The following is a 22,427-nucleotide window of genomic DNA, read 5'->3' on the forward strand; positions in this document are numbered from 1 at the left end:
GTTTGTTTTGAGACGGGGTCTTACTCTGTCCTCAGGCTGGAGTGCAGTGGTGTGATCTTGGCTCACTGCAACCTCCGCCTCCCGGATTCAAGCGACTCTCCTCTCACACAGCCTCTCAAGTAGCTGGGACTACAGGGACATGCCACTACGCCCAGCTAATTTTTGTGTTTTTCGTGGAGACAGGGTTTCACCATGTTGGACAGGATGGTCTTGTTCTCTTGACCTTGTGATCCACCCGCCTAGGCCTCCCAAAGTGTTTCTTTCTTTCTTTCTTTTTTTTTTTTTTGAGAAAGGGTCTTGCTCTGTCACCCAGGCTGGAGTGCAATGCTGCAATCTTGGCTCACTGCAACCTCCACCTCCCAGGTTCAAGCAATTCTCCTGCCTCAGCCTCCCAAGTAGCTGGGGTTATAGGCGCTCGCCACCATGCCTGGCTAATTTTTGTATGTTTAGTAGAGACAGGGTTTCACCATGTTGGCCAGGCTGGTCTTGAACTCCTGATCTCAGGTAATCCGCTTTCCTTAGCCTCCCAAGTGCTGGGATTACAGGCGTGAGCCACTGCGCCCTGCCCTGACACCTCTTTACCTCCATGCTGATATATTTCATTGTCCTTTTCTTAAGAGCGCTTAATTCTAGCACCTTGGATCAATGGTATGTGTTTGGGTTGAGGGTACTGGGAATAATTGTTTAGAATTATTGGAGCATGGTGGTATAAAAAATAGACCAAATTTTCATTGGTTTTGTTATTATTTTTAAATGTCCTTCAGAGAATGCCCATATTGCCTGAGCTCAGCACAGGCCGCTCTCACCACCTGTCCCCTTGGTACACTATTGACTAGAAAATCGTTTGTTGACATTTTGCTTTCATCCTAAGATTTGAAGTCCTCAAGGCAGTCCCTGCGTCCTTTTCATTTGGGCATCCTCAGTACTCAGCATGATGCCTGCCATGCAGCAGGTGCTGCTTCTAAGCACATCCTACAGTACCTAGAGGAGTCCCGCCCTATAGTCCCTGGGAGTTAGACTCAAAAGCAAAGGCCTTACCGAGGCCTACAGGGTGCTATCCGATACAGCCCCTTCTACTTCCTCCGCATGTACTCACTCTGCTCTACTCACCGTAGCCTTGTTGCTTGTGACCAGGCCCAACACACTCCCTCCACAGGGCCTTCGCACTGGCTCTTCTAGCTGCCTGGACCCAGACAACCACAGAGCTTGCTTCTTCCAGTCTTTTAGGTCTTTGCTTGTTTTCTCAGTGAGACCTCTCCTAAGCACCCTATTTAAAACTGCAAATCTTTCACCCTTGCCCCAGCACTCCCTGTCCCCTTTCTTGTTTAAGTCTTCTCCACAGCATGCGTCACCATTGAACACACTATCCATTTTACTTATGATCTGCCTCTCCCCACCAGAATATCCACTCCATGAGGGCAGTCTGACACTGCACCCCCAGGATCCCTGGCTAACAGTTTCTGCCTCTGCCTGATCACTGAGGTCTGATGGGCTCCCTCTACTGCAGGCCAGACCTGGGGCTGCAGTGAAAGGGCAATTAATTGATTTAAGCCTACAGCCCTGGCATACTTCTTCTGAAGTCACAGGGGAATTCACATCACTCTGTGTGACCTCTGTCCTACCCCTTTTATGTGAGGGTGGTGAAAAGCACGTTGAAATGCAAAGGGTAGGTAGCCTGGGAGACTGACAGAAAATGCTGTGCACATGTGGTTTTTATAATGAGATATACAGCTTGTACCCGGAGCCAAGAACATTTCACATGCTAAACCTTTCCAAAAGCAAAACAGCACAACTCCCAGGGTAGTTTGGTAGGAAACGCCCATGGAGGGAAAGCCAGAAATATTTGGGAACGGAGCCTGGGATCTGGAATCCAGGTTTTTCTCTAATGACCTTTGCTCCTGTCATTCTGTCTCCCATAGGAGCATGTGCCCACCTGGCTTCAGAACACTCATGTCTACAGCTGGCCCAAGAATAAAAAAAACATCCTGCTGCGGCTGCTGAGAGAGGAAGAGTATGTGGCTCCTCCACGGGGGCCTCTGCCCACCCTTCAGGTGGTTCCCTTGTGACACTGTTCATCCCCAGATCACTGAGGCTAGGCCATGTTTGGGGCCCTGTTCTGACAGCATTCTAGCTGAGGCTGGTCGGTAGCACTCCTGGCTGGTGTTTTCTCTGTTCCTCCCCGAGAGGCCCTCTGGCCCCCAGGAAACCTGTTGTGCAGAGTTCTTCCCCGGAGACCTCCACATACCCTGGCTTTGAAGTAGAGTCTGCGGCTGCTCTGCATTCTCTGCTTTTAAAAAACCCATTGCAGGTGCCAGGGTCCCACATGTTCCTCCTGACAGTTTGATGTGTCCATTCTGGGCCGCTCAGTGCTTAGCAAGTAGATAATGCAAGGGATGTGGCAGCAAATGGAAATGACTACGAACACTCTCCTATCACTTCAGGCTACTTTTATGAGTTAGCCAGATGCTTGTGTATCCTCAGACCAAACTGATTCATGTACAAATAATAAAATGTTTACTCTTTTGTAAGATTATGTTTTACTTATCTCAAAGGAGATAGATACATATAATTTATAATGATATGGTTGCTTCCAGGGACATCAACAAAACTGCTTAGATATAATATTAGATAAATAAAACAGACCACTCTGTATTAAAGGATTAAAGCCAGCTAGTTAAACAACCCTTTTTAACCATAATCATAGAAGGTTTATTCTTGCAATAAAGATTTTTAGGCTGGGCGCAGTGGCTCACACCTGTAATCCCAGCACTTTTGGAAGCTGAGGCAGGCAGATCATTTGAGGTCAGGAGTTTGAGACCAGCCTGGCCACCATGTTGAAACCCCATCTCTGCTAAAAATACAAAAAAGTTAGCTGGGCATGATGGTGTGCACCTGTAATCCCAGCTACTTGGGAGGCTGAGGCAGGAGAATAGCTTGAACCTGGGAGGCAGAGGTTGCAGTGAGCCGAGATCATGCCACTGCACTCTAGCTTGGGAGACACAGCGAGACTCCGTCTCAAACAAACAAACAAAAACACCCATATTTAACAAAACAACTTTATATAGCATATAACCATGATTCTAAATAGTATGATTACGGTTCTCAGGATCTGACTACATAGGTAAAAATATTTGCATATGTATATGAAGTGACAGGGAATGTAGGCTAGAATTACAGTCTGTGTTCTAATTTTGGTTCTACCACCAATTAGCTGTGTGACCTTTAGCAAGTCCTTTCACTTTTCTTAGATTCCAGGGACTCATTTATAAAATGACATGGACAAAAGCATCTCTAATCACTCTAAAAGATTTGAAGTCTAAATTCTAAATATTCTTTTGAGGAGTGACTGAGTTTTCATTTTCATAATTATGTCTTTCAGAGGATAAATTTACATTTTCTTAACAGAGACATTTTCTTCTTCTTTTTTTTTTTTTTTTGAGACAGTCTCACTCTGTAGTCCAAGCTGGAGTGCAGTGGTGCAATCTCGGCTCACTGCAACCTGCACCTCCTGGGTTCAAGTGATTCTTCTGCCTCAACCTTCCGAGTAGCTGGGCCTACAGGCGCCTGCCACCATGCCCGGCTAAGTTTTGTATTTTTAGTAGAGACGGGGTTTCATATTGGCCAGACTGGTCTCAAACTCCTGACCTTGTGATCCGCCCGCCTCAGCCTCCCAAAGTGCTGGGATTACAGGTGTGATCCACCATGCCCAGCCAACATATTCCTCTTTTAAAAAATATCTTCTCACACCTGTAATCCCAGGACTTTGGGAGGCCGAGGCAGGTGGATCACAAGGTCAGGAGATCAAGACCATCCTAGCTAACATGGTGAAACCCCGTCTCTACTAAAAATACAAAAAAATTAGCCAGGCGAGGTGGCAGGCGCCTGTAGTCCCAGCTACTGGGGAGGCTGAGGCAGGAGAATGGTGTGAACCCGGGAGGCCGAGCTTGCAGTGAGCCAAGATTGTGCCACTGCACTCCAGCCTGGGCGACAGAGTGAGACTCTGTCTCTAAATCAATCAATCAATCAATCAATCAATCAATCTTCAACAGTACCCTCGGGTTGATAATTTTGGATATCTATCTGTATCCATATATCTTGTTTATCTGGTATCCAGAAAAAGAACACATACACCTATCCATATATAAAATATGTATACATGTATCAAATCTACATAAACTGTAAAGGTGGGATGGCTTTAATTATGGCCCAAGCTACTAAGCCAGTGAAGACTTTTTGGGGCTGAAAGCTGCTGCTTCCCCTTCTTTATCAACTAGCCTCTTAAACAAGGCTCACTTGTGCTGCAAGACAGTCCACCTTTTCTTTTTCTTTTTTTTTGAGACAGGGTCTCACTCTTTCCCAGGTTGCAGTGCAGTGACACAGTCTCAGCTCACTGAAGCTTTGACCTTGCTGGGCTCAGGTGATCTTCCTACTTCAGCCTCCCAAGTAGCTGGGACTATAGGTGTGCACTAACATGCTTGGTTAAGTTTTGTATTTTTTGTAGAGACAGGGTTTTACCATGTTGTCCAGGCTAGTCTCGAACTCCTGGGCTCAAGTGATTCACCTGTCTCGGCCTCCCAAAGTGCTGGGATTACAGACGGGAGCCGCCACGCCCAGCCCAGTCCAACTCTTATATGTCAGCACAGGGAAAGGACAAATACTTGTCAACTCTAAATAAGAAACATTGCTAATGCATTGCAAAGGACAATAGTTCCATTTACTTTATAATTTAGATGTCTGCTGGGCGAGACGAATGTCTTTGTTCTTTAAAAAATAGGAAAAGAGAAGAAAAACTAGCATAACATAAGTACTCATTTGTAAGACTTTATGACATGTACCATAAGTTCCGTAGTTTTGAGACCGGGTAGAACTGACTTTCTTATTTGGATAACCTGGAAAACATCCCAAACACAAATTTCAAGTCTTCTTTCTCTTTTTTCATTATCTTTTGTAGTCTGAGATGACACCATCATTAAGGATTCGACACACATTTGTAAATAAAATGACATCAGCAATTACTCTGAAATGTTTCTAGTTTGCAACGATTTAGTAATGTGATGTTATTAACCCTTCCTCCCTTCAGAGACCTGTCCTAAGCTCTGAGCCACTCATTCCTTCCACTCTTCCTACCCCAGGAGGTTGATGAACAGTGGTCCCTGGTGTTCCACAAAGAGTCATTAAAGTGTTACAGCTGGTAGCACCGGTAGCAAAAAACAAACCAAACAAAAAGTACACACAGACACACACACACACACATACACACACACACGCACTTGGCCAGGTGACGAAAGCTTGGCCCCTGAAATTTCTATGAGATCCAATGACCACCAACATCAAAGCACTTTTTTTTTTTTTTTTTGAGATGGAGTCTCACTGTGTCACCCAGGCTGGAGTGCAGTGGCACAATCACAGCTCACTGCAACCTCCACCTCCCGGGTTCAAGTGATTCTCCTGTCTCAGCCTCTCGAGTAGCTGGGACTACAGGCGCCCGCCACCACGCCCAGCTAATTTTTCTGTATTTTTAGTAGAGATGGGGTTTCACCGTGTTAGCCAGGATGGTCTCCATCTCTGAGCTTGTGATCCGCCCACCTCGGCCTCCCAAAGTGCTGGGATTACAGGCGTGAGCCACCGCGCCCGGCCCATCAAAGGAATTGTAACAACTATTTGAGAGCACTGACAGGAAGATTAACACTTGGTTGATTTAGATGTTATGCTGATCCTCAGGCATTCATCTTTAGATACTTTTTGGGGTGGAAGTGGGGTAGGGCTGACTTAGTAAAAATAACCTCTTAGCCCCAGGCTTTATTCAGACCTACACTGATAGGAGGGGTGGGTTTGTGGAATGAAAGGTTAGGTTCTTATTTAATATTTAATGACTAATTTAGAATTTTAAATGTAATTTTTAATTTTAGTGACTGGTTTCAAATCTGTTTTGACTTCTAGATTGTTCAAAGAGGTCTCAGTACATGGCTACAATCATAGCTATGAATAGCTATTAGACTAGCTATTTCTCAGCTCAGTGCTCAGAAAAATTATTGCTATTGATACCGTTTTCTTTGTTTCCTGGTAAATAAATCACCTCTTTAAAGACAGAATTTTTCTCGGAGTCATCTCAGCAAGGGATGCAAGTTCTCCATTTTGAACATTCCACCCTAGTTTCGTGATGTTTTGCCAAGAGCATTTTTCTTTATCCCAGCTGCTTCGTCAACTACCTCATCCACTTTGCCAAACACTCCATTGTCACCACCACCTTTGCCAAGTGGATTGCAAAGTCCTATGATCATGGGAAATGATCCAGAAAGAGTCTCTGAAAACACAGGATCTTTCTGTTTCTTCTTAATGAACCAGGAAGAATCAGTGAGACCCACCTCCTAGTGGCAAATGAAAAGAGAAGGAAGGTTACACTGTGGGAAAATACCACAGAGAAGAAATGCCTCTCATCCCAGAGAATTATGCACTATTTTTCAAGATAAATAGTTCTACTTTAGCCTACTAACCAAATAAACAACAACAACCAAAGGGGGAAAAAAAGGAAGAAAGCACAAAAATCAATTAAATTATCAGATCATTTATTTCTGTTATGGAACTTTCAGTCTAGAAAGAGACGCTAGAAATCATATACCCCTGCAGCTTTGTTTTATACACAAGGAAAGCAGGGCTCAGAGCAGCCGTGGCTTGCCTAAGTTCATCCTAGGACTAGAACCCGGATGTTCTGATTTCCAGACTGCAGACATTTATTTGATGAATCTAGAAAGCTTTCTGGTTTTTCACAGTAGATGTGTTCAACAAATGACCTGCCTCCTGAGGAGATACTTCCCTCTCCAAGGGAAGAAGTACCTCCTTTCTCTAGTGACTGGAGGATTAAATGATCATGTTGCAACTTGTTCTGTTGGAAATTCTTCGGGGAATTAATTATTGCTGTGATTATATGAAGTATGACTTTTCTTGAAGTGGCTTGGCATATTTATCTTATACTGGTATTATATGAAACGGAGGCACAATATAAAAGGTCTTGACACATGCCTGATGCTTACAGGCAAAGTCTGCTATTGGTCAGATCAACTTCTTTATTTAGAGACATGGTCTTGCTCTGCCATGCAGGCTGGAGTGCAGTGGCATGATCACGGCTTACTGAAGCTTCAACCTCCCGGGCTCAAGTGATCCCCCCGCCTCAGCCTCTTGAGTGGGCAGGTTGCCTGAGGTCAGGGGTTCGAGACCAGTGAAACCCTGTCTCTACTGAAAATATGAAAAAAATTAGCTGGGTATGGTGGCACATGCCTGTAATCCCAGCTACCTGGGAGGCTGAGGCAGGGGAATTGCTTGAACCAGGGAGGTGGAGGTTGCAGTGAGCAGAGATCATGCTACTGCACTCCAGCCTGGGCAATAGAGCAAGACCTCGTCTCAAGAAAAAAAAAAAATTATTTTGTAGAGACGGGGTCTCATTGTATTGCCCAGGCTTGTCTTGACCCCCTAGCTCAAACAATCCTCCCACCTTGGTCTCCCAAAGTGCTAGGATTATAGGTGTGAGCCACCTCATCTGGCCCAGATCAGTTTCTTTTACTTGTATCTGGCCAATCTCCAAAACAAAATATCAACAATGAAAAAGGTTTCTAAATACTGTGATATTCATCTTCCTGTCACCATTCTTTTTTTTTTTTTTTTTTTTAAGACAGTCTCACTCTGTCACCCAGGCTGGAGTACAATAGTGCGGCGATCTCAACTTCCTGCAGCCTCTGTCTCCCAGGTTTAAACGATTCTCCTGCCTCAGCCTCCCTAGTAGCTGGGACTACAGGCACCCACCACAAGCCCAGCTAAGTTTTGTACTTTTAGTATAGACTGCATTTCACCATGCTGGCCAGGCTAGTCTCGGAATCCTAACTCCTGACCTCAAGTGATCTGCCTGCCTCAGCCTCCCAAAGTGCTGGGATTACAGGTATGAGCCACCACGTCCAGCCCTTCCTATCACAATTCTGATTCCACAAAAATGGCAGTTCTTGGAATAATACTTAGCTGTTTGGAACATCTGCATTACCTTTCGGATATAGACATGAGAAATGTATGGTCATGCTGGCTCGCCTTTGCGGGGAGGCTGCACGAGGCACTGCAGCACACAAAGGAGCCTCGCTCAGTCAACACAGCTGGCATGCTGGGAGGTCTTGTGCCCAGGCAGGATAGCATGTTCCTAACTGCATATGACTTCTTCCATTTTCTATTGGAAAATGCTTTAGGACAGGATCACTTTCGAATAGGGTACTTGGTGGCAGGTGGGTGGTTTTTGCAGACCCTGGCAGTCATGTGTTGCCAACTCACTGTGCATTTGCTCCCAAATTCTTAGCCTCAAGCAAGCAGGTGGGATCTGTAAGAGGGACACTCAGTTTACTTTAGTTTTCTACTTAACTTTTCAAGGAACATATGAGCATGGGTCCAGGTTATAGGTATTGGGTGATTAGGAAGTGATATTTGAGGCTTTGCTAAACAAAGAAAGTCTTGGACCAAAGTGTACCTGAGCAGAGGTGACCATGTTCTGGGCCTGCCTGCTTTTTTTCTAGAAACTCTCTTATGGAAGGAGTAACTGCAGCCCCCAGATCTCCCAGGGCTTGTAAATGAAAACCATAAGGGCACACATTTCTTGTCCCTTGCCTGACCTCCCTTTGCTCCCTTCACCAGGAAGGCGCTGATGGAAATCGGCAGCTGGGGAGAAAGGGGAGAGGGAGGGAGCTAGCGCGAGAGAACTCATGCCTGATGGATCCCATTAGGCTTAGTGTGCAAAGCAAGTTGAGATGAAGTAGCTGCTCTGGTATGTATCCAAAACTGCTGTTCTATTTTTAGTCCCTCCCGCGTGCTTCTTAGCCTTGCATTGTATGCGCCTGGGCACCTGGATCGGCAGCAAAACATGGAACTGAGCCACTCATTTGTAAAAGTGGAAGGCAGGAGGCCATTGATGCAGGGCTTGTTTATTGCTGACAGGGAAGAGGGACCTGGAATGTTAATGAGGATGGCTCTCTGAAGCATGCCTTCATGCTTAGCAAGGAGTTCAAAGGAGAAGGCAGACTCAGTCCTGTGCCGAACAAATGCAAACCGTTGATAGAGGGAAGGAGAAATCAATTATGCTGTCGCAGGCTTCCATGTCATTGTGTTGGAGCTGTTAGAAAAGGTAGGACAAGGACCAGATCCCAAAAGGAAACAAAGCCACATGGCCTTGAAGTATAACGAGTTTGCCATGGCAACTGATGGAAATGAGCCTCCCGGCACCGAGCAGGTGTGTTATCTTACAGAATAAACATACTTCCCTCACTCCCTGGTTTTTATAATAAAACCTGTGTTTGGGTTACTTTCCCCTCCTCTTTGTTACCCAGAGAAGTTGGCTGTTGCTCAATTAGCCCAAGGCTCCGGTAAGGGAAATGTAATCAGTGTTATCAAAAGGGCTGCTTTTGAAAAGGCTGGTGCTAGACTTGGCTGCCAGCCTCATCGCCGAGCAGCAGCTGGGCCGCAGGTACCTGCCTGGCCTTTACCACCTTCCAGGCGATGCCCTCCACTGCAAGTCACTTGTTCTTGCCTTCATTGAGGCGTCACAGTGAGACCGGCTCTCACACTGCGCAGTGGTCAAAAGCCGCATTCTTCTCAGGAGAGGAGAAACAGGTTTACGTGAGGCTGGGACCAGACCAATTTTCAGCATCTTGTATTGTCTGGGCTATGGGCCAAGGGTTCCTTGAGTTCAGGGATTAACTGATTCTATCTTCCAATCTGTTGTTATCTACAAGGTTCGGTTACTCAGAAACTTGAAGAGAGCTGCTACTTTCCTGAGCTTTCAATTCCTCTCAAATGGGTTCTGGGGTGGTAGAGACTCATGTCTGAAATGTACACAAAATGGGGAGATTTTATAAAATCCTCTCGAGTTAAAAAAGTTTACTTTTAATTTTTACAAGGCCAAAATAACAAAAATAAAGTCCAATAGCTATATTTTCATTGCTCTCATTTATAATTAAAAAGTCCACTTTAGCTTCAAATTGATTTTAAAAATAAGATGTCCGTTCTCCATGGGCTCCTAGAACACAGATGGTTTCCAAACAAGGCTGTGGTAAAACCAATGACCTGCGGAGAAATTCTCCAGCCAGGGCCAGCCAGCTGAGGGCCACACGTCAAGCCGCGGCCTGTGCTCGGCAGCACTAAGAGCCCTCCTCTGCTTCTGCCTGTGTTCCTACTTCCCTCCAACCAGATGCCCGGCACCACCCCCCTTATCCCTTCCATCGAGCCCTAGCCTCCTGATGAGGCCTCGGCTGCCCCTTCACACATCACCTTACCTTTGACCCTAAGAAGAAAAAGAATGTCTGCCTGAAGAACTAATTCCACCTACGGTGTCAGTGGTGAAAAGCGTTTCATGGGATAATCTTCCAAGCCACAATAGTATCCCAAGGCTTAGGCACTAAGCCTCCCCACTCTTATTCCTAACACAACCATCAGACCCTCACCCAGATCACACTTGCTCTTACTTTATATACATGGTTCTAACAAGTGCACTTTTCTGTTTTTCTTTTTTTTCTTTTTTTTTTTTTGAGACGGAGTCTCACGCTGTTGCCCAGGCTGGAGTGCAGTGGCGCGATCTCGGCTCACTGCCAGCTCCGCCTCCTGGGTTCATGCCATTCTCCTGCCTCAGCCTCCTGAGTAGCTAGGACTACAGGCGCCCGCCACCGCGCCCGGCTAATTTGTTGTATTTTTAGTAGAGACGGGGTTTCACTGTGGTCTCGATCTCCTGACCTTGTGATCTGCCCGCCTCGGCCTCCCAAAGTGCTGGGATTACAGGCTTGAGCCACCGCGCCCGGCCACTTTTCTGTTTTTCTAACGCTTGGTAGGTTAGAAGTTGCCAGTTTAGCAGGACAATAGGGAAGAAGGGTTAGAGGACCAGCATCTTGATGGAAATGACAGCTGACATTTTGACAAAGTGGTTTTGTCATGAAAATATTAATATTTTGAAGCACCCTGAAAAGCACTAGTAAATATTCAGCTTTTAAAAAAATCACGAAGTAATGTTTGTAAAAGCAACCTTACATCTAATTTTCACCCAGGTCAAATCAAAACAGCCACATTAAAATGTCCAGCTTCACTGGTTCAGATCATATACTATAGCAATAAACACCCCTCAGAAGTCACTGATAACATCACAGCTTTCACAGCAAGTGACTGGTTTTAAAAACATTGTCTTTAATCATCTGGAAAAGGTTACATCATGTTTTCTCTATTTTTTTTAAGAAGGTCATTATTCATCTCATTTACAAGGTTTCCTTAAGGTGAAGCCATTTGCTCATTCCCTTCCTGGATGATACCCCTAATCCAAGCCAGGGCTTGGCTCAGCCTGCCCTACACAGGCCTTGTCAGGCCCTCAGTTCAAAGGAGAAGCTTAAGACTGAGGTCCTCTAGGCACCAAGTAAGGGGAGTATTTAGGGCATTTCATATTGGATCTAATAGGTGGCTGCTGAGTTCACTTCTGATGCTGTAAGGTGAGCTTAACAGGGGCATTCCAAAGTGGGTGGGCAGGTTCTTTCCATATTCAGGTTTTTAAAATTCAAGACTCTAAACTGGTACCATATACTTCGGGTACCAGCATATTGTTATTATTTCAAAAGACACATGAGGCAGAAGTCCCTGACACCACAGTGTGAGCATGGGAGGTCTGGTTCCATCATGCCTAATAAAACTGTCATTGAAAAGCTAATCCCAGAAAGGCCGCAAGGTGAGAGTTCAGCAGCACCCACAGCAACTAACACATAGCAACCAGACTCCAACTACTCATTAAATGCCTACTGTGTGCAAGGAAATATGCTTGGCACAAAGATGAGTGATACACGCTCTTGCTCTCTAATTGCTTAAAATCTAGCTGGGGTGATAGAACATCAACATGTGAAAAGGCCATTAACAACCCAAGCCAGCATACAGTAAATGATAAGGAAGTGGGTCAGCTGGTCCCTCTTCTCTGACCCTCACTGAGCTCACATTGATGCAGCTTCAAGGTCAGATCTTTAAAGAAGCAGGGACTGCTGAATTTTCCTAATAAACAAACCTGCGCACTTCCTCCTTCCCACACATACCCTTTAGATTATAATATTCAAAATCTCCATAAATCACCACGTAAATGCAATCAGAGATTAAGAGACAGAACGTAAAAATTTGGAAAAGTATGTAAAAGCACCACAGAACGTGCATATTAAACCAACAGATGATAACGCAGCCCACAGGGCACACATCACATCTTTCTAAAGAGCAGCCTAGAACCATTTCTCAAGAACGGCCAGACAACACTGCAGCAAGTGGAGTGGTAAGGATGTGTGTTTTACATTGCAGACCGCACATCTGGAAAGGCAGATGTGGTCAGTGTTAGAACCAGCTGGGAGACAGCAAATGGATTTCTCTACTCTGCTAAGTAGGGTGTGGGAAATGTGTGAAGTTGAGTCCATCAGCTAAATACACAAATAACTGAGTAAGAAATCAGAAAATGATAATTTGCTGGAATGGGCAAAGAAACGCTATGAATGAATATTGGCATTGTCCAAGTTCCCCAGACAAAATCTGTGGCAGGAAACACTGCTAGTCTGTGAGGTGTTCTCACGTTTCTCACTCACGCAGTGTAGCTACGGAACCAAAGGTGGGCTTGAACCTCAGTTTACTTATTACAAGTTGGGTGACCTTACGCAAATTACTTCTCAGAATTTCAGCCAATGAAATGGGGACGACAGAACTGACTCCCATGGAGATAGTTAGAATAAGTTAAGATGAAGAATAGAAAACTTCTAGAATAGTGTCTGGCATCTAGTAAATACTCGGTAAATGTTCCTTTCTTTCGTGCTCTTTCCTTCTTGTTTTCTATCCCACAGTTAATGATCATGGGGACTTTGACTATTACCTTATTTCCAAAAAGTTAAATAGCAAATCCTAACAACAACAACAACAAAACTCTCATTTTAAAAAGAAAGCCTAGGAGAGGTCAACAATATCAGTGTTAAGCTTAAAACTTCCATTCAGGTTTCAGGGGAGCGCATCAGCATGGTTTATTTTCTTAATAAGGCCTGGGAGAGGCCACAGCTGACTCACAGAACATTCAGAGCACTTGGAGATGTCTTGCCTCTAACATCGTGCTAAGGAGCAAAGCTCCTAGCAGCACTGGCTAGAATAATTAAAGGTATAACATCAAAATCTGCCAATGATGTTTGACTTTAAAGGAAACTTACTTAAGAGATTCGCAATGGGGCTTCAAAAATAGGATAATGGATTTGAAAGTATTTTAAAAAGTAACTTGACAGTATTGTGTTCATATTATACTTATGATTAAAAAGGAAGATTTGAATTCAGGTGGAACACTGCTATCCTCTCCTCTGGTTCTGCTTTTCCAAGAAATGCGGTATCACTGTCATCTCCAACACAGCCTGCTCTGTGAGCTAGCCAAGAAGGAAAAGCCAAGAGGGTTGGCTGAGCCAATACTGAGACTGAAAGAGAGCCACCATATTGATTAGTGTGTCTCACATCTCTCTTTCTTTAAAGGAAAAAAGTTCTCTTGAAACCCCTCCCCATGTTGACTTAAATTATTTTCATTATATGGTTCCTTAAATATGTACAAATATGTAATTAGGTATAACTGTTTTATGCTTGTAGCTAACTAAAAACTATACAAACACAAAAGGAAACCGTTCTAGAGATCTGTTGAACAACTATGTGAATATACTTAACACTACTGAACTATATACTTAAATTATCTTAATAATTTACCATCTTAATGGTAAATTTTGTTATATGTCTTTTTACCAAAATTTGAAAAACCACAAGAACAGATCAAATTTATAGATTAACAGATCATCAGTTAAATTCAAATAAAAAAACATTAATTCAGTGTGAAAGTGGTAACATTTGCTGAAACTAAATAACTAATATTGGGTTTAATTATGATTTATACATACAATTATAAAAATATAATATGATGCTTTTATAGATTTTATTTCAATTGTTTACTTATATATTTGACATATTTATCAAGCATGATAGTCATTTGACTCATAATCATTATCATTATAATTTTTTCCCTCCTACAAGGTTATTCATTGGAAACCATCAGTTCATTGTTTTAATTGGCCCACTTAATTTAAAAATGACATTCTCCAAAATATAATATTGATAAATAATTTTGTTTTATTTTATTTTAATTAATTTTTTTTTTTGAGATGGAGTTTTGCTCTTTTTGCCCAGGTTGGAGTGCAATGGTGGGGTCTAGGCTCACTGCAACCTCCGCCTCCAGGCTTTAAGCAGTTCTCCTCCCTCAGCCTCCCAAGTAGCTGGGATTACAGGCACCCGCTACCATGCCTAGCTAATTTTAGTAGAGACAGGGTTTTTAGTAGAGACAGGGTTTCACCATGTTGGCCAGGCTGTTCTCGAACTCCTGACCTCAGATGATCCGCCTGCCTCAGCCTCCCAGAGTGCTGGGATTACAGGCATGAGCCACTGCGCCTGGCCTGATCAATAATTTTAAAAGAACTTTTAACAAAAGTTCTTCATGGAGGATATTTGTAAGTTGGTGTGTCACATAAACACAGAATCAAACCCAATATCCTGCTTATAATCTGAATAAAGTGACTGCTTTGCCTGGCTTCTTTTGAGTTCAGCCTGTGCTACCATGAGCCCTGTAATATTTCAATTTTCTCACTATGCTTCTCTGTTTGAACTACTGTAAAACTTTATTAGTGCTGGGTACCATGACTCACTTGGCCTTCACTTTACATGAATGCATCATTTGTGTACTAAATCAGCCCTGTTCTTTTCTCATTAGTCTATGACAGATTAGCATGTTTATTTTTTTTATTTTTTTTATTTTTTTTTTGAGATGGAGTCTCGCTGTGTCGCCCAGGCTGCAGTGCAGTGCGCGATCTCAGCTCACTGCAAGCTCCACCTCCGGGGTTCACGCCATTCTCCTGCTTCAGCCTCCGAGTAGCTGGGACTACAGGCGCCCGCCACCTCGCCCGGCTAGTTTTTTTGTATTTTTAGTAGAGACGGGGTTTCACCATGTTAGCCAGGATGGTCTCGATCTCCTGACCTCGTGATCCACCCGCCTCGGCCTCCCAAAGTGCTGGGATTACAGGCTTGAGCCACCGCGCCCGGCCTAGCATGTTTATTTTTATAATGGAAAGTCAAAATCAATTTATTAAATAAATTAAGAGACTAAACTCAGTTGCATCTTATCACTGAAAAAGAACAGTTTTAACTTTAAAACTGGTAAAGTAACTCAATGATTCTCTTTAAACAAAAAGCAAGATAGTTACTGTTATTTTGATGACAGGACATACCAACGTAATGACTACTGGACACATTCAAAGTTGAATATTCCAAAAAGTGATCACATGGTACCAATCCAATTTTAAACACAAAGCACCAATTCTAAAAGTATGCAGTTTTCAAATGAACATCTCAGGTGAGCCAGATAAGTTTATACATTTTTATATAAGTTTTTAAAACGTTGTTGAAATGAAAACACAATGATGCTGCTTATAGCCACAGTCTCCTCCAGTTTAAGGAAAAATTGGTATTACATACATAGATAGTAGATAGTACTTTTTGTTTGTTTTTTTTTTTTTGAGACAGGGTCTCACTCTGTCACCCAGGATGGAGCTGCAAACTCCTGGGCTCCAGCAATCGTCCTGCCTCAGCCTCCTGGGTAGCTGGGACTATAGGTGTGTGCCACCATGCCTGGATTTTTTCCTTTTTTTTTTTTTTTTTGAGACAGGATCTCACTCTGTTGCCCAGGCTGAGTACAGTGGCACGATCATGGCCCACTGCAGCCTCAACTTCTTGGGCTCAAGGGATCCTCCCATTGGAACCTTCCGAGTAGCTGGGACAACAGACGTGCACCACCACACCCTGCTAATTTTTTATTACTTCTGTAGAGACTGAGTGTATTAGTCTGTTCTTGCACTGCTGTAAAGAACTACCTGAGACTGGGTAATTTGTAAAGAAAAGAAGTGTAATTGACTCACAGTTCCACAGGCTGCACAGGAAGCATGGCTGGGGAGGCCCTGGAAAACTTACAATCATGGCAGAAGGCAAAGAGGAATCAAGCATGTCTTACCTGGCTGGAGAAGGAGGAAAAGAGTGAAGGGTGATGTGCCATACACTTTTAAACAACCAGATCTCATAAGAACTCACTATCATGAGAATAGCAAGGGGGAAATCTGCCCCCATGATCCAATCACTTCCCATCAGGCCCCTCCTCCAACATTGGGGATTACAATTCAATATGAGATTTGGGTGGGGACACAAATACAAACCATATCACTGGGTCTCATTACGTTGCTCAGGCTGGTCTCTAACTCCTGGACGTAAGGGATCCTCCTGTCTTATTAACCCAAAGTGTTGGGATTACAGGCATGAGCCACCACACCTGGCCATAATTTTTTTGTGTTTTTTTTTGGTAGAAACAGGACCTTGCTCTGTTGTCCAGGCTGGTCTTGAACTCTGAGCCTCAAGCAACCCTCCTGCCTCAGTCTCCCAAAGTGCTGAGATTACAGGCATGAGCCACTGTGCCCAAGAAGGATGAAAGGGGTGTCCCTGAAGAGGGTCAGCTTGGCTCAGAGTGCCAGAACAAAAGAGGACTGAGAGGATGGCTCAGTGCAGAGTACTGGGGCCAGGTGGGTTGAAGGTGGGAGTGCAGGCCGGCATGGGGTTTCAGGGTCCACATGGGGTGAGGAGAGTGGTTCTTGCAAAGCAATAACCGAGTGTGGGTTGAAGAGGGGTGGCTTGATGTGGAATGTTAGAGCCTAGGTGGGGCGAGGTGGGTGTCTGTATAGGAAAATGGCACTGCACAGGCTGTTAGAGCCAAAGCAGATGTTCCATCTAACGATACAATAAGAACCCACAGTGTCAATTTTGTGGTAGTCTTGATAAGGACATATAACTTAATCATGAGAATACATCAGACAAAAGCAAATGGAGGGATAGTCTACAAAACGACTGATCCATATTCTTGAAGTGCTAAGGATATGAAAGGAAAGACTGAGGAACTATTTCAGACTAAAGGCGACTGAGGAAAGATGACAAATAATTGCAATGTGTGGTTCTGAACTGGAATCCTTTGCTATACATGATACATTATTGAGCAATGGAGAAACTTGACTGTGGTATGAAGATTAGACCACAATGTATCAATGTTAATTTTCCAATTTTGCTGTTTGTACTGGAGTTATGTAGGGGACTGTCTCTGTTGAAGAAATACTAAGATATTTGGGGATGATGGGGAAATCAAATTGACATCTTCCTTTCAAATGGTTCGGGGAAAAGAAGGTCTTTGTACTTCACTTGCAACTTTTCTGAAAAATTGAGATTGTCTCAAAATGGACATTTTTAAAGTTTAATAAGAAGGGAGTATCATTAAGAGAACTGTAGTATAGTCACATGAATAAACGTTATGCAGATATTAAAAATGTTTTGGGAAAATATTAATGATGGAATGCGTTTTTTTTTTAAGAGGATAAAAATGTATGTATAAAGTATGATCAACTTATGCAGAAATATCTTGCAAAATAGTGAGAGTTCCCATATTGAGTACTTAGTATGGGTCAGATACTGGACAAAGCAATTTGTATATTTTATCTCATTTAAACTTCACCACAATCTTACCAGGCAAGCATTGTTAGTTTCATGTTACAGATAAGGAATTTGAGGCACAGAGAGGGTAAGCAGCTTGGCCAGATTCTTAACTAGCCTGTTGTACTGCTAAGAATAAAGACTGGAAAAAAATGCCCAAAATGTTAATAGCAGTAGTTTCTGGGCAGTGGGACTACAAATGACTTTTAGATTCCCCTTTTGTAGTTTTCAGTATTTTCCAAAATATCCACATGGTATGTTGCTTTTGTAATTTGGCAAAAGAGAAAGTTGTTATTTTTCAAGGAAATCATTTGTTGTGGAACAAAGTTGTAAAAATATTCCAATTATTCAAAACCATACTGAGCAACCCAAAGTACTAACAGCAATGTTATCTCTTAATAGTGATACTAGTGGTTATTTCCATTTAAAATTTTTTCCTTCTATGTAATCAAGTTCCTATAATTCATTCATTCATTCAATAAATAGTGAGCATCTGCTTTTTTTTTTAATAAGAAGAAAAAAATTTTAAAGCAAAAAATGTGTAAGTCCAGAGTTGTAAATTTTATTCAGAAAAGCAGGGAGGAAGGATATTATGCTTAGAAAAGTCTAGGCACTAAAATGTTACTAGCTGCTATGTGTCAGTGGTGAGTTAGTAGAAATTTTATCTTTTCTTTATACTTTTCCATGCTTCTCCAGTCTTCGGCAATATGTATTACATATATATTCTATTCATAGCTGTGACTCCGTTGCCAAGAAGAGTATCTGGCACATCGTAGGAACTCAAGAATATTTATTGAGTAGATGAATGCTTTTGAGTACAAATAGCCTCAAAACACAGTTTTTAAAAACAGCATTGACCTTTATTCATTCCTTTATGATAGTTGGCAAACTTTACATTCAACCTATGATCTGCTATGCTAGAGAAGATGCAAGAGAAGGTCTAAGTGTGGTAGGGAGTTCTAGTTACTAATTACTGGCTAATGGTGATGGGGAAAGCCATGTTACAGGAAGGCAGGGTAAGCAGAAAGAGGGACATGCTATTCAGACAAACACCACAGTGTTGTTTTATTGTATGTATTAAGATTTCTATTCAACCTCTTTCCAGGAGGACTGGAGGTGATACATTACTATATGATACATTACTGAGGACAGATCTCAGGCTGGAGGAGCTGGGTTTCCTGGTACTGATGTCTGAGTTTCACAGAGAAATAGAAGGGTGGAGTGAAGTTGGGATGACCCAGGCATAAGCTCCTACTTTGCTTATAATTATGAGGCTAATTTCTCTGGTTTTATAAATTAACTTGAATCATAAACCCTAAGAGAGATTAGTTATGAGGCCAATATTGGGGTAGAAGTTCCTTAGCTGGTGGATGAATCAAGTCAACTGCCCAGAATCCACATCTGCACTTGGCTATTCAACTCTACTTATTTACAGGGCAGTTTACATGCTATAGCGATACTGCCAAATTTGAAGATTCCCCAAGACCACACGAGGTAGTCCTTACATATATTCAAGGATTACTAGAAAAAATAAACCTTTGAAGTCATCCCTGAATCCTCCCTTTCTCTTACATCCTACCATCTAATACATTGGCAAATTCTGTTGCTCTACCTTCAAACTATGTCCAGAATCTGACCACTACTTTCCTCTCACCTGACTTGGGTTATTGAAAAGCCTCTTATTACCCCTTGTTTCATCCCTTCGCCCTCTAGTATGCTTCCCACTCAGCAGCCACAGGTTCCTTTTAAAAACTAACTCATATCATGTCTTTACACAAAAACCTACAATGGCCACAGCCCTTACAAAAAAGCTGTCTTGTGTTCCACAACACTCGGAGCTCATCTTCTATAGCCTTCCCCTTGCTCACTTCTGCTCACTGCACTCTAGGCACTTTGACTTCCTTGCTGTTCTTCAAATATGCCAGGTACACCTTGCTCTTGCAGTTTCCTTTGCAGGAAGTTGCTCCCACCTCCATCCAAATGGCTCTCTCTCTCTCTCTCTTAGAATCTTTCTTCAAATATCACCTTATCAGAGAGAACTTTCCTGACCATCTACATCAAATAGAAACCTCCTACCCAGATACAGTCTCCTTTACCTTGCTTTTTTTCTTCATAGAACTCATCACTGGGGACAGTTCTGTCCACCAAGTCTGTCTGATTTTCTTGAGCGCATGATATGATTGCACTACCTCACCTTTTGAAGTTGGGTGTAGTTGTGTGACTTGCTTTGGCCAGTGAAATGTTATACAAGTGCCATGTGTCACTTTCAGGCATAAGCTTTAAGAGGTGGTGTATAATTTATCACTCTGTCTTCTCCATCTCCCACAAAGACAAGCCATACACTAGATGGGGGTTCTCTAGGTGGGTTGGGTCCCAGAGGCAAGGTGCTCCCAGTGCAGAGCCCCCAGCTGACCGGCAATGAACATGCAGTGTAAGTGAGAAATAAACTTGGTTGTTTGAAGCCACTGAGATATTGGGTTGTTTATTGCCACAAAATAACCTAGCCTATCCTGACTGACACACTCTCTGACACATTACCTATTTGTTGACCATCTCCCCTTACCCACCTCTAGATTGTAATCTCTATGATGGTAGGACTCTGTATGTTCACGGCTATGTCTCCAGCGCCTGGAACAGTGCCTGGCACATGGTAGGCATCCAGTCATATTTGTTGGTTAACTGAATGAAATAGGAAGATTTAACAATGGCAGGTGAATCTAATTCTGGGCTTAGCTAAAAAACGTGTATTCCACCTGATCTGAATGTGAACAAAATGGGTCCTGATTCAAGATCAGAAGTGTGTCCGCTTATCTCACTAGACACAGTTTGAAAGCATGAATCGCCTATGGGTACATAACGCAGCTAGTCATGAAAGCACATAAAGTAGCTAAAGTTACAACACAAATGGAAATCTGGCATACTGCTGAGGGGACTCAGTGACAATCCATAAATAAAAAGCATTAACAATGTTTGTGTCAATGCTGAATGCTGATGTGGTTTCCTTTCCCTGTGTGGACATTAGCATTTGAAATGAACCAAGCTTCACAGGCCTGGGATTTTATCTGCCGCTATCATAAATCGGTGTATGAGTCCCTCTAAGGACTTTTGCAAAAGCAGTGTGTGCTTTTGTGAGCTGCTTTCTTTTCACGTGCTTCCTCCTGGTATGCCAGAATTTGGATGGGGATAATGCATTTCCTGTATCATGTGGCACAGTACAAGGAAACCCATTGTATCCCTACAGAGGAAGAGTACATCTGTAAGTAGTTTTTAAGAGTGTACTGAAGGATCTTGTTAGGGTGACTTATTCTCCCAGTTCCATTTGGTTGATGAAGTGGATCACGTGACAGATGTGCATAATGAACTGCTTCACTTGCTGCCAGTGGGAAGCTCAACCTATAAAATGCAAAATCTCATGGAATCACTGAGGGCATAGCAAGCTGATCACATTAAGAGAGAAGCTGGCCTCATTTGGAGTTGTCATTTCTTATTGCTGCATACAATGCACCAGTGTTACTAGACTGCATTTACTTCCCTTCACCCAAACCACCCTTACTCCCATACCCCCAAAGTAACTGCCTTTCCGATTTGTTCCTAATTCAAACTGCAAAGGCAGTTATTTCTGCATACATTTCCTAAAGAGCGAACATGACGAAGATGTGCAAGTCATCATCCATTAAATGCACTTGCAAGGAGTCTTTATGTTTTGTCACTAGAAAAAGGAAACATATTACATCAGAGAACAGGATTGCTGGTTTTTTTATTCTTTCTCATCTCTTTTCCTCTCACCCCCTTCTATATTTCTCTTCTTTCCCTGTTCCATTAGCATATATATATACACACACTTTTTTTTGCCTTTATACTAATTGGTGATTCTCTAATGACTGCAATCGTGAAGCACATAATGTGTCCCCTATTTTCCGTGGGTGGTACAGAACAGTGATGTTCAAGCCAAAAAACAAGTTGACCAACTATTCCAGGAGTGGTCCAACTTGCAACTCACTGTGGATGCTCCTGGGTCACTAAGGAACAGATAATGAATGGAAAAATAAAAAAGAAATAATGCAAACCCTAGTCCTAGATATGCTAATTCAGGTAATGATGAAAAAGGGTATAAGCCAATTTGATCCACTTCTACCATGGAGCGTCCATCTGTACTGGGCACTATGCTAGGCACTGCAGGGGGAGCTGAAAAGGCAGAGCGCATGGCCTTTGCCATGAAAAGTTAGGGAATAAATGATGGCGTATGATGACATACCCAAATGCCATAACAGCTTCACAGATCACAGGGCTTTAGGTGGTCCCAGAGGAAAGATGTCCGTAAGAACTTAAACTGTCAGGAAAGGTTTTGGGCAGGAGGAGAAACTGAGCTAGACCCTGAGGGAAAGGTAGGTTTTAGATGCTGTCAAAAGAGTAAAATACTCTATTAAAGAGGTCAGTTGTGCATGACATCTTGATTGAATTCAGCTCTTTGGGGCAACTCACTTCATAGCCCCAGTTTCCCACCTAACCACACAGTTCAGCCACACAGGTCACCTAAGGAACATTTTTAAAAATATTCATCGGATGTTAGTATCAGGCAATTAATCACAACATAAAGTACCAAGACATCACAGCTGTACACCTTAAATTGATCATGAAGACAGCAGAATTATTTTTCTTGTATACCAATGAGTGTCATGGATTAAATATTGCTAAATTTCAGGAAAATAGAAAATATAATCTGGGAAATTAGAGCTTAATCTTCTAACGGCAACAAGAAAGTTTATGAGACTTCCTTTGGAGACTTTAAAGTATGTTAGATTTGGCTTTAGTGAGTT

At 42.8% G+C, this 22,427-nt stretch overlaps 2 protein-coding genes and 1 long non-coding RNA gene across 7 annotated transcripts in view; 1 reads left to right on the forward strand and 2 right to left on the reverse strand.

Annotated features, from left to right (window-relative positions):
* The window catches only part of TRAF3IP2 (TRAF3 interacting protein 2), a 47,388-nt gene extending 44,860 nt beyond the window's left edge, over positions 1-2,528 (forward strand). For all 3 annotated transcript variants that reach the window (XM_050789050.1, XM_050789052.1, XM_050789051.1), the window contains one exon: positions 1,920-2,528. In XM_050789050.1, coding sequence (XP_050645007.1) covers positions 1,920-2,066 — 147 coding nt within the window. In that variant the 3' untranslated portion in view covers positions 2,067-2,528. The remainder of the gene's footprint in view (positions 1-1,919) is intronic.
* Positions 1-22,427, reverse strand: part of LOC126953607 (uncharacterized PE-PGRS family protein PE_PGRS54-like) — a 121,035-nt gene that overhangs the window by 40,926 nt on the left and 57,682 nt on the right. The gene's annotated exons all lie outside the window — the stretch shown is intronic.
* Positions 2,351-10,795, reverse strand: LOC126953622 (uncharacterized). The gene is made up of 2 exons (XR_007725280.1): positions 10,753-10,795; positions 2,351-5,570 (listed from the first exon to the last, which is right to left on the reverse strand). It is a non-coding gene; the product is annotated as an uncharacterized LOC126953622 (long non-coding RNA).

The sequence above is a fragment of the Macaca thibetana genome, chromosome 4, assembly GCF_024542745.1.
Source record: "Macaca thibetana thibetana isolate TM-01 chromosome 4, ASM2454274v1, whole genome shotgun sequence".
In the NCBI taxonomy this organism is placed as follows: domain Eukaryota; kingdom Metazoa; phylum Chordata; class Mammalia; order Primates; family Cercopithecidae; genus Macaca; species Macaca thibetana.